The following is a 12,834-nucleotide window of genomic DNA, read 5'->3' as shown; positions in this document are numbered from 1 at the left end:
TCAAGATCCATTGTTATACAGTAGAAAAAGGCTATTTAATGATTGTGGAATTACACCAATATGTGGTGATAGCCACTGATTTAGGTTTAAAATGGAATTTGATATATTTATCATTGGTTACTAGTCATGATTACTAGTTAAATGCTACCTCTAAGAGGCAGAGTGTCTGTGTACGCCCATTACTAGGGAACAATACATTTTGCTTATGGACTTCTCATAGGCACCTGGTTGTGTACTGTGGGAAACAGGATGCTAGGCTAGACAGGGCTTTGATCTGGTGTTGCAGGAATCTTATGTTCAAAAGGGTTGAGAAAATGATATAAATGAAATTTCTATCTATTTTCTTATTTCATCCTATACAACTGCCATGTTTGTAAGCCACCTTAAATAATTGAATGAGAGAGGTAAAAATGTTTTAAGTAAGTTTTTAAGAATCATTTTAAGACTTCCAATTATGATTCCCTGTTTGGCTTTCTATTATTATAAAAACACAAGAAGCAAACTCAGTGGAAATGCTTGTGTTTCATACTTGTTGCTGATGATAATAGAATTTTCTGTATCTGTAACATGAAATTCATAGTGGAGAGCATTATGCATGACAAAACCATGTGCTGTGTCAGGAATTATTCCTTCCTGCCATGTTGTTTTGGAATGAAGGTACACCAGACACCCAAGTTTTCTTGTTCTTGTCAGCTACAGTGTTCAAGTACTCTTCAGTCAAAGGAATTAGAAAAGGGTAGCTGTCAAGTTGCTCAACTTTTTGTGTTTTGTGTTTATTGAATGTGCCTTCTTCTATGTTTTTATTTCTGAACTGGACTGATTCCCCGCCCCCCGCTTTTTCCTGTTCTTTTATGGCCAGAACAATCCTAATCCCTGGAATTAGGAAGTGTTATTCCCTTTACCTCTGCTAAAATTTACCAGACTCTGCAAATGCAGACCTCAAAGTGGGCTGTTTCTGGGGTGGGGAGTCAGCAGGGCTGAGCTGAGCATGATGTGCACAAGCCAGAATTATCTGCAGCAATCTTGCGCTTACATACTCAAACTACTTATGTACCCCCATCTTCTACCCTGCATCATCTGAAACAACAAACTATGGTTAACATTAATTATGGTTTGTTTAAAACAAAGCAAGCCAAGGAGAGCTCACCAGCTAGATTCATGCTGCAACTCATTCTGGGTCATGCACATGATGCTAAACTATAATTTAGCATAGGGGTGAGAAACCTCAGGCATTGTAGCCAAATGGTAGTAGTTCACATCTCTCTATCTGGCCCTTGGTTGACTCACATCCCTCCTGAGCCACACCCACTCTCCCACTGATCCTGCTTTATACCCTCCTTGAGTGTTTTGAGCCTAGCTGATCTCTGACAATGCCTCTTGATTGGAAGATACAGAGGGGTAAGTGAATCTGTGTAGAAACAGCCTACTGTACAAAGCAAAAAATAAAATAAAATTCATTTGTTGATCCATCCACTTTTGCTTCTGGCCCATCAGCCACTGGTATGTGATTCCTGAAAAGTTGCCATGAGTGAATGTAGCTTTGAGGCTGAAACAGATTCTCCATAATTGGTTTAGCAGGATATGTGAACATACACATTGACATATGAATGAGTGATATATATAAATGTGTGAATCATCTTCCTCTTTTAGTATGTTTATTGTCATGTAGTTACTAAAAATATCCATGATTTTTATTTTGGAAGTAAAAGAAGCAGCAGAAAAAATAGGACAACTTGAAAAAGTCCACAAAAGAGAGATGGATGCAATGGAAAAACAGGTTTGTTTTATTGTTACTGAGATTAATAACATTATGTTAGTTATTGACAAGACCCCTCATGAACCAACCAGGACTCTGTATTCATAATCCAAGGCCCTTTTTCATGTGCCTCCTCAGAGGAAGGGTGTCAGCACAAGAAAGGGCCTTCTTAGTGGTGGCTTCCCACTTACTGAATGTTTTTGTGGGAAGGCACACCTGGTGCCATCATTATCTACCTTTAGGTGTCAGGCCAGAACATTTCTTTTTTGCCAGGCTGTTGGCTTTTAATTAGCTGTGGCCTCAGACAATCGGTGGGATGTCTTAATCCTGCCTTTTTATAAGTATGAATGTGTTTGTTAGTCACATGAGTTACTTTTTGTAAAAAATGTAACTAATAAGTAAAAATAAAAAGTGGAACATGCATCAAAATCTTGCAGTTTCACATCTGGTGCAGTTTTATACCTGGTTTTACATCTCCCCCCACCCCCCTGCCACAACAGTTATCCAGCATTCCTCAGTCTTCATTGAGCTATTTGGGGGTTCTTCTACTCTAACGGTGTGACCATGCCACATTCTTGAATATGTACACTCACTCACACAGAGGCATATAGCTCAACCTCCTCAGCTGATCCATGTAGATCAACAGATGGTGGGGGTTTTAATGTCCTCCATCAAATGATCAATCTGAGAACCAGGAACGGCCAGTTTGTATCTGCTTCAGGGTGCTGGACTTCACCCACCTCAGTGCTGTCTACTTTACATTTTCCTCTTTTTGCCAATCAGTGGGGTCTTGGGAGCCAGATTAGACCTTTGAACGGGGTGTTAGCCATCACTGGTTTAAACTAACCACAGATGCCAGTTCAGATGACACAACACTGTGGTTAATTATTGATAAAGGCATGTAAAATTTTGCATGGTGGAAAAAGTGTATAGAGAGACATTTTTCTACAACTCTCATAACACTAGAATCTGGAGTCATTCAATGAATGTTAGAAGATTCAGAACAGCAAAAGGATGCACTTCTTCACATAGTACATAGTTAAACTATGGAATGCACTGGCATAAGATTTAATAATGACCACCAGCTTGGATGACTTTATAAAAGGATTAGACCAATGCATGGAGGAAAAGGCTATCAGTGATTGTTAGTCATGGTGGCTGTGTAATGCCTTGAATCTGAACTGCAGCTAATTTTAACTATGGTTAGTTGCAACAAACTGATTTCAGACTATAATTTATGAGACTAGCTTGCTTCAAGTAATCACGATTAACATTAAACACAGCTTAGAGTTTGAAATAAATGCTAAATTGTGATTAATCTAAAACAGAAGTGGAAGCTTCTGATCTCTTCATGGCTGCGCAGGAGGAGGAGCATGCATGCCCAATATGAAATTCATAATTCTAAACCATGGTTTAGTCTATTGTCTGAATGCAGCAATGTAAGATTATGTTGTAGGATGATCTTTCTCATATCTCCTGTAACTGATAATGGTTTCTATATCTAAAAAGGCAAATATTAAACCATGTGCATAACACAGAAATGTGAAGCTGAAATGGCAAGCATGGCTATTTATGTGCATAAATTACTCTTTTTATTAGGTGTCAGACTTGGCAGTGGAAAATGGTGAAAAAGATAATAAAATGAAACACATAAACCTACAGTTACAAGAATCAAGAGAGGTCATTGCTGAGTTAAAAGAAATAAAAAGTAAGCATTTTTATGATTTTATTCCAAATAGCATTATTAGAAGTAGTGGTACAGCATACTGAACAGAACTGGTTGCCCTCAGATTTTTTTTAAAAAAGATTTTATTTATAAACACTAATAACAAACAAAAAATTGCAAATGTTGTAAACTAATTATTATACAAATAACTACCATCTTTGATATACCAGTAGTATTGATACGGAGATTGTTTAAGCTACCCAAATTTCTCTCATTGATGCAGACAGACAAATTTGTGCATTGGGACCTGTAGTATTTGCAAATGAAATGAAATGGCTATTGTCCACATGTTCTTACCAGAGTATGATTTACAAGTTCTTTAAATCTTTCCATTTTTGTGTCCTTGAAATAGTAGCTGCAGCTAGCATCCATGTTACTAAATCCTTCAGTTATTTATTATTTATTTAATTTCATAAAATGTATATACCACTTGATTGGAGAAAACCTCAAAGTAGTTTACAAAAAGTTATAAAGTACCCACATGTCCATCCCAAAATTCAACAAAGCAAGTTCCGGAGACATATCAGTTTTACAGATTTTAAACATTTATTTATGGATAAAACTTAGAGATCCTTGGGTTTCCCACCAGAAATGGTAGAAGGTACCTTTACCACCACCTCCATGGCAACAATTTGTTGAGATGTCATTTGGTAAAACCTCACTGGTATGCAGTGCCACCTATGGGTGACTTTTAATGTACACTCCCTTACATATGCTCACACTGACCTATACTGTACAGTCTAGATCAGGGCAGTCCAACCTCACAGACCAAGTGGGCTGCAAAAGACTTCGACACAGAACCCACAGGCCACACACTGAATTAAATTTCCAAATCACTAAGTAAAGTGTTTGCAATATTGTTAATACTATTTAATAAACACAATGAATATATTCAAATTAATAGCTTTATTTTTTATTAAACAAATCTAATACACAAAGTTAGGGTGAGTCCCTGGCAGATAGATAGACACAAAGCATGGATATGCCGAAGGATCTGGGATTGGAGTGTGTGAGCGTGTGACCCCTGAAATCCTGCCCAGGGAAGATCCGAGCACGTGGAATGGAGTCAAAGCGATTTCAAACAGGAGCTGAGTTTGCTCTTCTGGCTGGGCAGGTTTTTTCACACAACTGAGATCTACCCACCGTGATTGCCCGAAACCTCAGAAATGTCTGAAAATGTGTTGTCTTTTACTTTCAAATTTAGAACAACATGATGAAGCGTTAAAAAAAGCACAGACTAAACAAAATGACTTATTGACTGAACTGGAAGAAACTAAAAGTTATTTGCAAAAGGCAGAGGTATGGACTTGCAATATTTTTTGTACAATAAAACAGAATAGAAGTGAAAATTTTCTGAATTGTATCTTAATTTCAATATATTCTTTATTCTGTTTAGAATACTTGTAAGGGTTTAGAAACTGAGTTGCAAACTGCAGTAAAAACATTAATTCAAGTAACTGAACAAAAGGAAGCAACAATAGAAGAATTTAAAGAATTTAAAGGAACAAGTGCATCAGTAATGGATGATCTCCAGGCCAAAGTTTCCAGTTTGAAGGAACTGCTAGAAAAAGAAGAAATGAGGTAAAAATGACCTTACATGCATACATAAGAAAGAATAGCACTATTGGTGGTAACAGGGTTTCACAGAATGACAAGAACATTGAGAATCTGTCACTTAATTACAAGCTTTGCCCAAGTTTTTACACGTGAAACTCTCTTTGAAAAGGAATATTTGTTCAGGTACCGTATTTTTCGCCCTATAGGACGCACCGTCCCATAAGGCGCACCTAGTTTTTTTGGGGGGAAATAAAGGGAAAAAAAATATTTTCCCCCCAGGCGCGGGGCTGGGGCGGGGGAAGCCCGAGCTTCCCCCGACCCCAGCCCCCAGAACAGGCAACTCTCCGCAAGCAGCGGGAGCCCAGCACAGGGCTCCCACGCCTTGCGGAGAGGTGCGCGAAGTCTGGGGGCGCCAGGCAACTCTCCGCAAGCAGCGGGAGCCCAGCGCTGGGCTCCCGCGCCTTGCGGAGAGGTGCGCGAAGTCTGGGCGCGCTGAGCTCAGCGAGCCCAGCCTTCGGCATGCAGGCAACTCTCCACAAGCCGCGGGAGCCTGGCTTGCAGAGATCTGAGGGAAGCCTGGAGAGCGAGAGGGGGCGGTGTGCACCAACGCCTCTCGCTCTCCAGGCTTCAGCGAAAGCCTGCATTCGCCCCATAGGATGCACACACATTTCCCCTTCATTTTTGGAGGGGAAAAAGTGCGTCCTATGGGGCGAAAAATACGGTATATAGTCAGGACAAAATAAATACTCCCCATTCCCAAAAAGCTTTCAGATATGATTATTTGTTCTCTAAGGGTTAAAGTACATGTTACATAGAAACAGTATCCCCACAGTTTGTGTTTCTTCTTTAAATAGCAACCATGCATAGGAGGTGGGGATCACAATCCAGACCATGGAACATGGGAGGGGAAACCTAGCAGTTTCCCTCATAAGGGTGAATAATAGCTTCGTATGAATAATGAGGTGGGTTTTCCAAAAAAATTAGGGTAGTTTGCTTAGGGTAATATGCACTGGAAAATTTGCTAATGCCGTAGACCAGTGGGTCCCAATTGGTGGTCTGTGGACCTCAGGGGGTCCATAGCAACATTCCCGTAAAACTACCATAGAAATATCAAAATTTTCAAAAGTAGGGGCTTAAGTCCACAGTACTTAGCTAATTGGGAACCACTGCCCTAGACTCATAGAGAGTGATCTAATTTAGCATATTTATTTTACTTCTGTTTAGTAAACAAAGTTAAAAAAGATTAACTGCCAAGTTGGCCTAATATATTTGCAATTGATATCCACTCATTGTTACTCATGACTTTACAAAACTGAAAAAATTGCTGTTTTTGATTTTTTTTGTGGGGGATTGTTCTTAGGACAATTTCATGAAGCACAAGGATAACCCCCCCTCTCCATGCATTGTGGTACTCATCCTGATCAGCTCCCACCATATCATCTGTTTAAAAACAAACCCAGAATGGGATCAGGGGGAGGAAGCGTGCATGGAACATCCATTTGTATATAACTAGTATACATGTAGTATGTATTATAGTTGAGGATATGGAAATGGAAAAATATGATATTTGACTGGATTTAACATATTACTTTAGAACATGGTTTCCCAATCTTGGGTCTGCAGCTGTTGTTTAACTACAGCTTCCATCATCCCTAGCTAGCAGGACCAGTGATCAGGGATGATGGTTATTGTAGTCCAAAAACACCTGGACACCCAAGTTTGGGAAACCCTGCTTTATGGCCAAAGCACATTGTGCTGGGAGATCCATGACTAACTTCCAATTGTTTTTGATTTTTTAAAAACTAAATGTGGTAAGAATGGGGGAACTGCTAATTTGATCAAGGAAGTGATGCAGTGACTGGAACCAGTTAACCCGCGCAACTCCATTTATCCAGTTTAATTAGCTTCAAGATGTTATTTTCTCTGTGTACAAGTGTAGAAGTAAGTGCCTGTAGAATCTGACAAGGGTCCTTTAAATCAGTACACCCAGCTCTTCAAGAGGTCAAGGCCAATTGCAGAATAAGCTTTGTTTGCCTACAGAAGTATTCACAAAATCTCAGCTCTTTATTCTAAAGCTCAGTCAGCAGGGTTACTGGGAACTGCCCAGGGTCCTCACCTTTTCTGGAGCCATTTCTTGTGTCAAAGTCCCAAGTCCCAGCAGAATATGATACCAAAAACTTCACACATAGTAATACTATTTAAGGAATGATATATTTTGTTTATATATATATATTTTTAAAGTTCCCTACTTTTCTGTTTGTTTGTTGACCAAGAGAAAGGAAAGATGGGGCAAAGTCAGCTGAGGATGGGAAAGAAAAATTAGGTCTTTTACTCAACCTGCCACTCAGGTTTAATGCATCTTTACAGCCATGTTTCTATAGACATTTCTGTCAGTGTTTGAAAAAGAAAAGGTTCTGACCTCCCTTTTAATCCTTTGCCTAGTCCTTGGACCTTAGCTGGCACAAAAGAGTCTTTGAGGAAGAATATTCTTGCAGAGTATTGCTGATTTTATTCTTAAAAAGTTTTCTTCTCCAACCACAACCAACAGCTTTTACACACACCAAACACAACCAGCTTTCTACCATCCAACCAACCCACACAAAACACTATCATTGACCACTCTATATATACAGGTACAGTTAGGTGAAAGGTTGCATGAGTCATTGTAGGCCGCGGACTCATGCTGTCTTAGTTCTTTTAGCATTAAAGAAACAGCAGCCAATTTTTAGCTGTGACAATTTCTACCATTAATAGGCATTTCAAGCAGTAAATATATGTCTCTTAACAGTTATACAAATATGTTTCTCTCCCAAGTTCATCATTATATGATTTGATGATTTAATCAATTTTTTATTCCTTATTAAATTATACGCTGAATGTTTTCAATGAATTTAATAGACAGAAGGAACTCAGGGATGATTCAGATATATTGGTTTTGGAACTCCAAAAGAAATCAGCTGAATTAGGTAAGTTGAGGAAATGGAAGTACTGTGTTTTTTTAAAAAACTAATTACTATTATTAGCAATGATAGTTCTGTTATATGAATATTAATAAGTCCTGTGTTCAGTATGGCAATTCAATAGTGCAGCAGTTATTGTTTCCTTTGTTAGGCAAGAAAGAAGGAGCTGGTTGTTTAGAACCAACAGTGTTGGTTCTCAAATTGTTTTCTGTTAATTCTTCTCTTTCCCTTAGGTAGGAAGTTTTAATATTCTCTCTTTTCAATACACAGTGATTTCTTTCCAGGGAAACTGAGTAATTCTATCTTTCATTCTTGAGTATCAGTGGCTCTGTGTTGGGGCCAAACATGATGCTAAATGTAGCATTGGTAACCACGTTGGTTGGGGTCGGGGGGAGTAAATAGATGGTTCTGGGGAACTGATTTTTGTCTTCATTTCAGCATGCAGGGAGTGGAGGTTTAATTCTTTCCTCCCCCACCATGCCCCATTGAAAAATCCACTCACACACTTGCTATTAGCTCTAAGAGGGAAGTCTTTGTTAGAGAATTTTATCTGCTAGGACTAGAAGCAGGAGTGAGACGGTTTCATTTGGGGCATGATGGAAAAGACAGGGCACAGAACCACAGACTTGTAGAGTTGGAAGGGACCACAAGTGTCTTTTAGTCCAACCCCCTGCAATGCAGGAATCTTTCACCCAATGTGGGGCTAGAACCCATGACCCTGAGATTAAGAGTCTCATGCTGTAACAACATCTCAGCACATTGTGGTCCTGATGAAAACTGGCCCTCAGAGTGGCCTAATGCAGCTGAACTTCAGGCTTGGATAGTCTGAGGTGCAAACAAAATTGATGGAGTGGGGAATGAGGGCATAAAATTTGGTGTCTATACCCTGTTTGTGCAGATTGATATCATCTTTATTTTGCAGGTAGATTTAGGGTCATGTTAGCAGATATGGATCAAAGTAAATATCAGGTTGTGTGTTTTTTTAAAAAAAATCCAACTGTATAATGTCAGTCTGGAAACTTGATTTGGAGCCACTTTTGTCCCTGCAGATCCTGATGTACATGTAAAACATTTTAAACATACAAAGGGTGCTTTTAAAGGGTCTGCTCCACCTATCATTGGCTATTGCTCAATAATTACTATTTTATTTATATAAAAGCATTTCTAAACTACTTAATACTTAAAATGTGTGATGCATTTACAAAAATACAACATAAAAACAATAAAACAGTATAATAAAAATAGATACAGATATGTAAACACAGTAAAACAGTATCAGGCACGGGTCAAGAAGGCACATGATCAAGTGTATAGTTGACAGTACTCTTTCCACAGCACCTGTTGCATTAACAAACTGATCCCACAACACATTTGAGATAACTTCAATAACTTGCTGAGTTGAACTTAAAAGCAAATAATATATGCTACTTCTTAACAAAGAATGCATTGTTTTGTATTATTTACATTTATATTTGTTGCAGAAGCGATGGTCAAACTGAAAAATGATAAAGAAAAACAACTTGAAGAAATGGAAACAGCCTTGGTAAGGGACCTCTTATTTACACCACTTCACCAGTTAGTTGTATTAAAAGTTCCATTTCCTTCATTATACTGTGGATTAATTCTTCAAACCTCTACCAATTTATTTTAATTACCAAAATACCCAAGAACCATTCATACACATAGTAAAGCATACTTGCCCTATGTTCAATTCTGCATTGGATTGTGATCCAAGTATATATTGCCTACAATTTTATAATCTCAGGCCATTATCCAAGTTCACAATCATCATTTTCTTTGTTTTAAACATAATTGGTATTTAAAATATATTATTACTATATGGTTTTAAAATATCTGTATTATTTAGGAAAGTTCAATCAAAGTTCAAAAAGATTTGAAGAACCAGTTGGAGTATTCACAGTCAGAAAAAAATCAGTTAATAAAGGAAAAGGAATCTAGAACTGCTGATGACTCTACTATTCAGGTTAGCTAGTTTAATTTTCTTTGTTGTTGTTTGGTGCAGCAAACCCACTTAACAAAAAATCAGACAAAAGGAAAGTGATGGGAAATGCATGAGAAAGTGTGGGATAATGATCAATTGATGGGGAGTCATATAACCTCAGTTATGACTGAAGTTGCTAGATCATGTGACCATTTTGAAAGGGGTTTGGAATAGGTGTTAAGTCTCTTAATGCCCTGCCATATCCTGGAATGCCCCATTTTGTGGAACTACACCACAACTGAGCTGTGGTGAAGAACTTATGCTGGTGTATCTCTGGCTTAGCCAGGGTAAGAGACTTATGCTGACATAGCTTGGCTGAACCAAGAAAGCTCCAGACCCGTTGAATTCAAACTATTTCATCCTGGTATGTTTGGGATTTGGATTGCACTGTTTCGCTGGATCATGCTCTGAGCATAAAACTCATACAGAGCTTGCAGAGCCCTGTTTCCTGTTCTTAGCATGTGCACACATGGTAGTGGCCAGGGCAACCCAGAGAGTGGGAGATCTGTATGCTCAATCTAACTCACTGTCAAGTTACTTGAGCACCAAACTACCAGTATCTTGACCATGTATAGAGGGAGAAATGAATGGAGATGTGGAGCGCATGAACTAGTGCTACTCAAGGATTTCATTCCATCCACATTTTAAGCAGGTATCCTTCAGTTTTCACACTTTTCTAAACTGCCCTGTCTGCTGTGGGAAACCTTCAACTAATATAACACAACCTGTTTCACTGAAATTGTTGGACACAGTAGGCGTAAAGTGCAAATTATTTCATACTTTTTTTATCTGCAGAAAAAAATGCATGACTTGGAAATGGAGTTATCTAGAGCATTTGAAAATAAACAAAATTGCTTAGCACAGCTTACAGCAGTGACAGCAGAGCTCGAAAAAGAAAAGTATGTTCTTATTATACATAAAAACTAGCAAAACATTGCTTATGAAAGGCTATTTTATTTCATGTTTTCTTTTTAGTGAAGTATGACTTTTAATACCCTAACAAAAATTGTTTTATTTTTATTATTACTATTTATTATTTCAGTTTGTCACATAAAAGTTCTCTTGGCAACTTGCACAGTTTTTAAAAAACCTTCACATTTGACCATGTAAAATCAAAATACCATCTCAGAAACTGCAATAAGCATGATAATCATATCCCCTTAGAATTTTGGGAGAAGAGGTACATTTATACATAGCTCTGAAAGGATGTTAATGTTGGTGCCAGGTGGACCTTGTTGGGTAAAGCATTCCATAGACATGGACCACATCCAAAAAGGCCCTTCCTTTGTCACCACCCTCTGAACTTTTTTCAGAGGCGGCACATGGAGAAGGACTCAGGTGATGAACACAGGGTCCTAATATGTTCATGTTGCAATCAGTGAAGATGTGCCAGAGCTGGTATTACAGTATATGCTTATTCTGCATTGTTCCTGTTAAGTCTCTCGCTGCTGCATTCTGCATCAGTTGTGGTTTCCAAGTTGTCTTTAAATGCAGCCCCACATATAGTGCAATGCACTAATTTAATCTATAGGTCACTTGAGCCGAGATTACTGAAGCCAGGTACCCTATCCAGATAGGAACTTAGCTGGGCTACCAGGCAAAGATGGTAGAAAGTCACTGAAGTGTGCCTCCATTGACAGTAGTAGATCCAGGAGCTCTGTCCCCAAGCAGACAATTTTGCAGATGCAAAACCTACATTGACTTCACTACACATTAAATTTCTTATATACATTCCAGCTCACATTAATACTATTTTTATTTATATACGAATAATGTCTAAATAAAAATAAAATGTTCACATTATTCTATCTGATGCAAGTTAAAAACAGACAGTAGGACACAATCCAGCCTACTGATTTCACTGAATAGTAGCATTGTATTAACCTCTCTCTATGAAACTATTTAACTGTAGGTGGTATCTGATGACGCGCTTTTGCTAGCACAGGAGTGGGGTGGGGGGGGGGAGAGGAGAGGCAGAAGTTCCATTGCACAAGTGGAAATCATTGAACTAGTAGAAGCACTTTGTTGGATACCACCCAATGTATGGACTGTGTCTATAATCACACACTTGAGAAGTAAATATTAAATCATTATTTCTAATATTTCTTTATTATTCTAATAGATTAAAGAATGAGCAACTAAGCCTGGATTTGAGTAGACTTTTATTGGACAAAGAATGCATCGTAACAGAGAAAAATAATATAGTTATTGATTTTAAAAAGCTTCAAGGAGATCTTAAGGCAGGTTTTCCTTTTTTTCATTGTAATAATAAAATATGAACCATGAACCTTGGTTGGATACCACCCAATGTATGGATTGTGTCTATAATCACACACTTTTTTTTTTTTTTGCCCAAGTGCAATACTTTACATTTCTCCCTGTTAAAATTCATCTTGTTTGTTTTTGCCCAGTTCTCTAATATGTCAAGGTCGTTTTGAAGTGTGATCCTGTCCTCTGGGGTTAGCCACCCCTCCCAGTTTGGTGTCATCTGCAAATTTGATCAGGATGCCCTTGAGTCCTTATGAATACACAGTGGAAGTGAGGAACAGGTTTAAGGATTTAGATTTGGTGGACAGAGTGCCTGAAGAACTATGGATGGAGGCTCGCAACATTATACAGGAGGCAGCAACGAACACCATCCCAATGAAAAGGTAATGCAAGAAAGCAAAGTGGCTGTCCAACGAGGCCTTACAAATAGCAGGGGAGAGAAGGCAAGCAAAATGTGAGGGAGATAGTGAAAGATACAGGAAATTTAATGCAGATTTCCAAAAAATAGCAAGGAGAGACAAGAAGGCCTTCTTAAACAAGCAATGCAAAGAAATAGAGAAAAACA

The 12,834-nt window shown here is 38.4% G+C and overlaps 1 protein-coding gene across 7 annotated transcripts in view; it reads left to right on the top strand.

Annotated features, from left to right (window-relative positions):
• Positions 1–12,834, top strand: part of SYCP1 (synaptonemal complex protein 1) — a 56,232-nt gene that overhangs the window by 16,814 nt on the left and 26,584 nt on the right. For all 7 annotated transcript variants that reach the window (XM_081009810.1, XM_081009813.1, XM_081009814.1 and 4 more), the window contains exons 10-18: positions 1,704–1,777; positions 3,356–3,464; positions 4,687–4,781; positions 4,879–5,063; positions 7,938–8,005; positions 9,481–9,542; positions 9,867–9,983; positions 10,797–10,900; positions 12,124–12,241. In XM_081009810.1, coding sequence (XP_080865936.1) covers positions 1,704–1,777; positions 3,356–3,464; positions 4,687–4,781; positions 4,879–5,063; positions 7,938–8,005; positions 9,481–9,542; positions 9,867–9,983; positions 10,797–10,900; positions 12,124–12,241 — 932 coding nt within the window. The remainder of the gene's footprint in view (positions 1–1,703; positions 1,778–3,355; positions 3,465–4,686; positions 4,782–4,878; positions 5,064–7,937; positions 8,006–9,480; positions 9,543–9,866; positions 9,984–10,796; positions 10,901–12,123; positions 12,242–12,834) is intronic.

This window comes from Podarcis pityusensis (assembly GCF_964106645.2).
Source record: "Podarcis pityusensis genome assembly, chromosome: 6".
Classification (NCBI taxonomy): domain Eukaryota; kingdom Metazoa; phylum Chordata; class Lepidosauria; order Squamata; family Lacertidae; genus Podarcis; species Podarcis pityusensis.
This window is presented reverse-complemented; position numbering and strand designations above follow the sequence as displayed.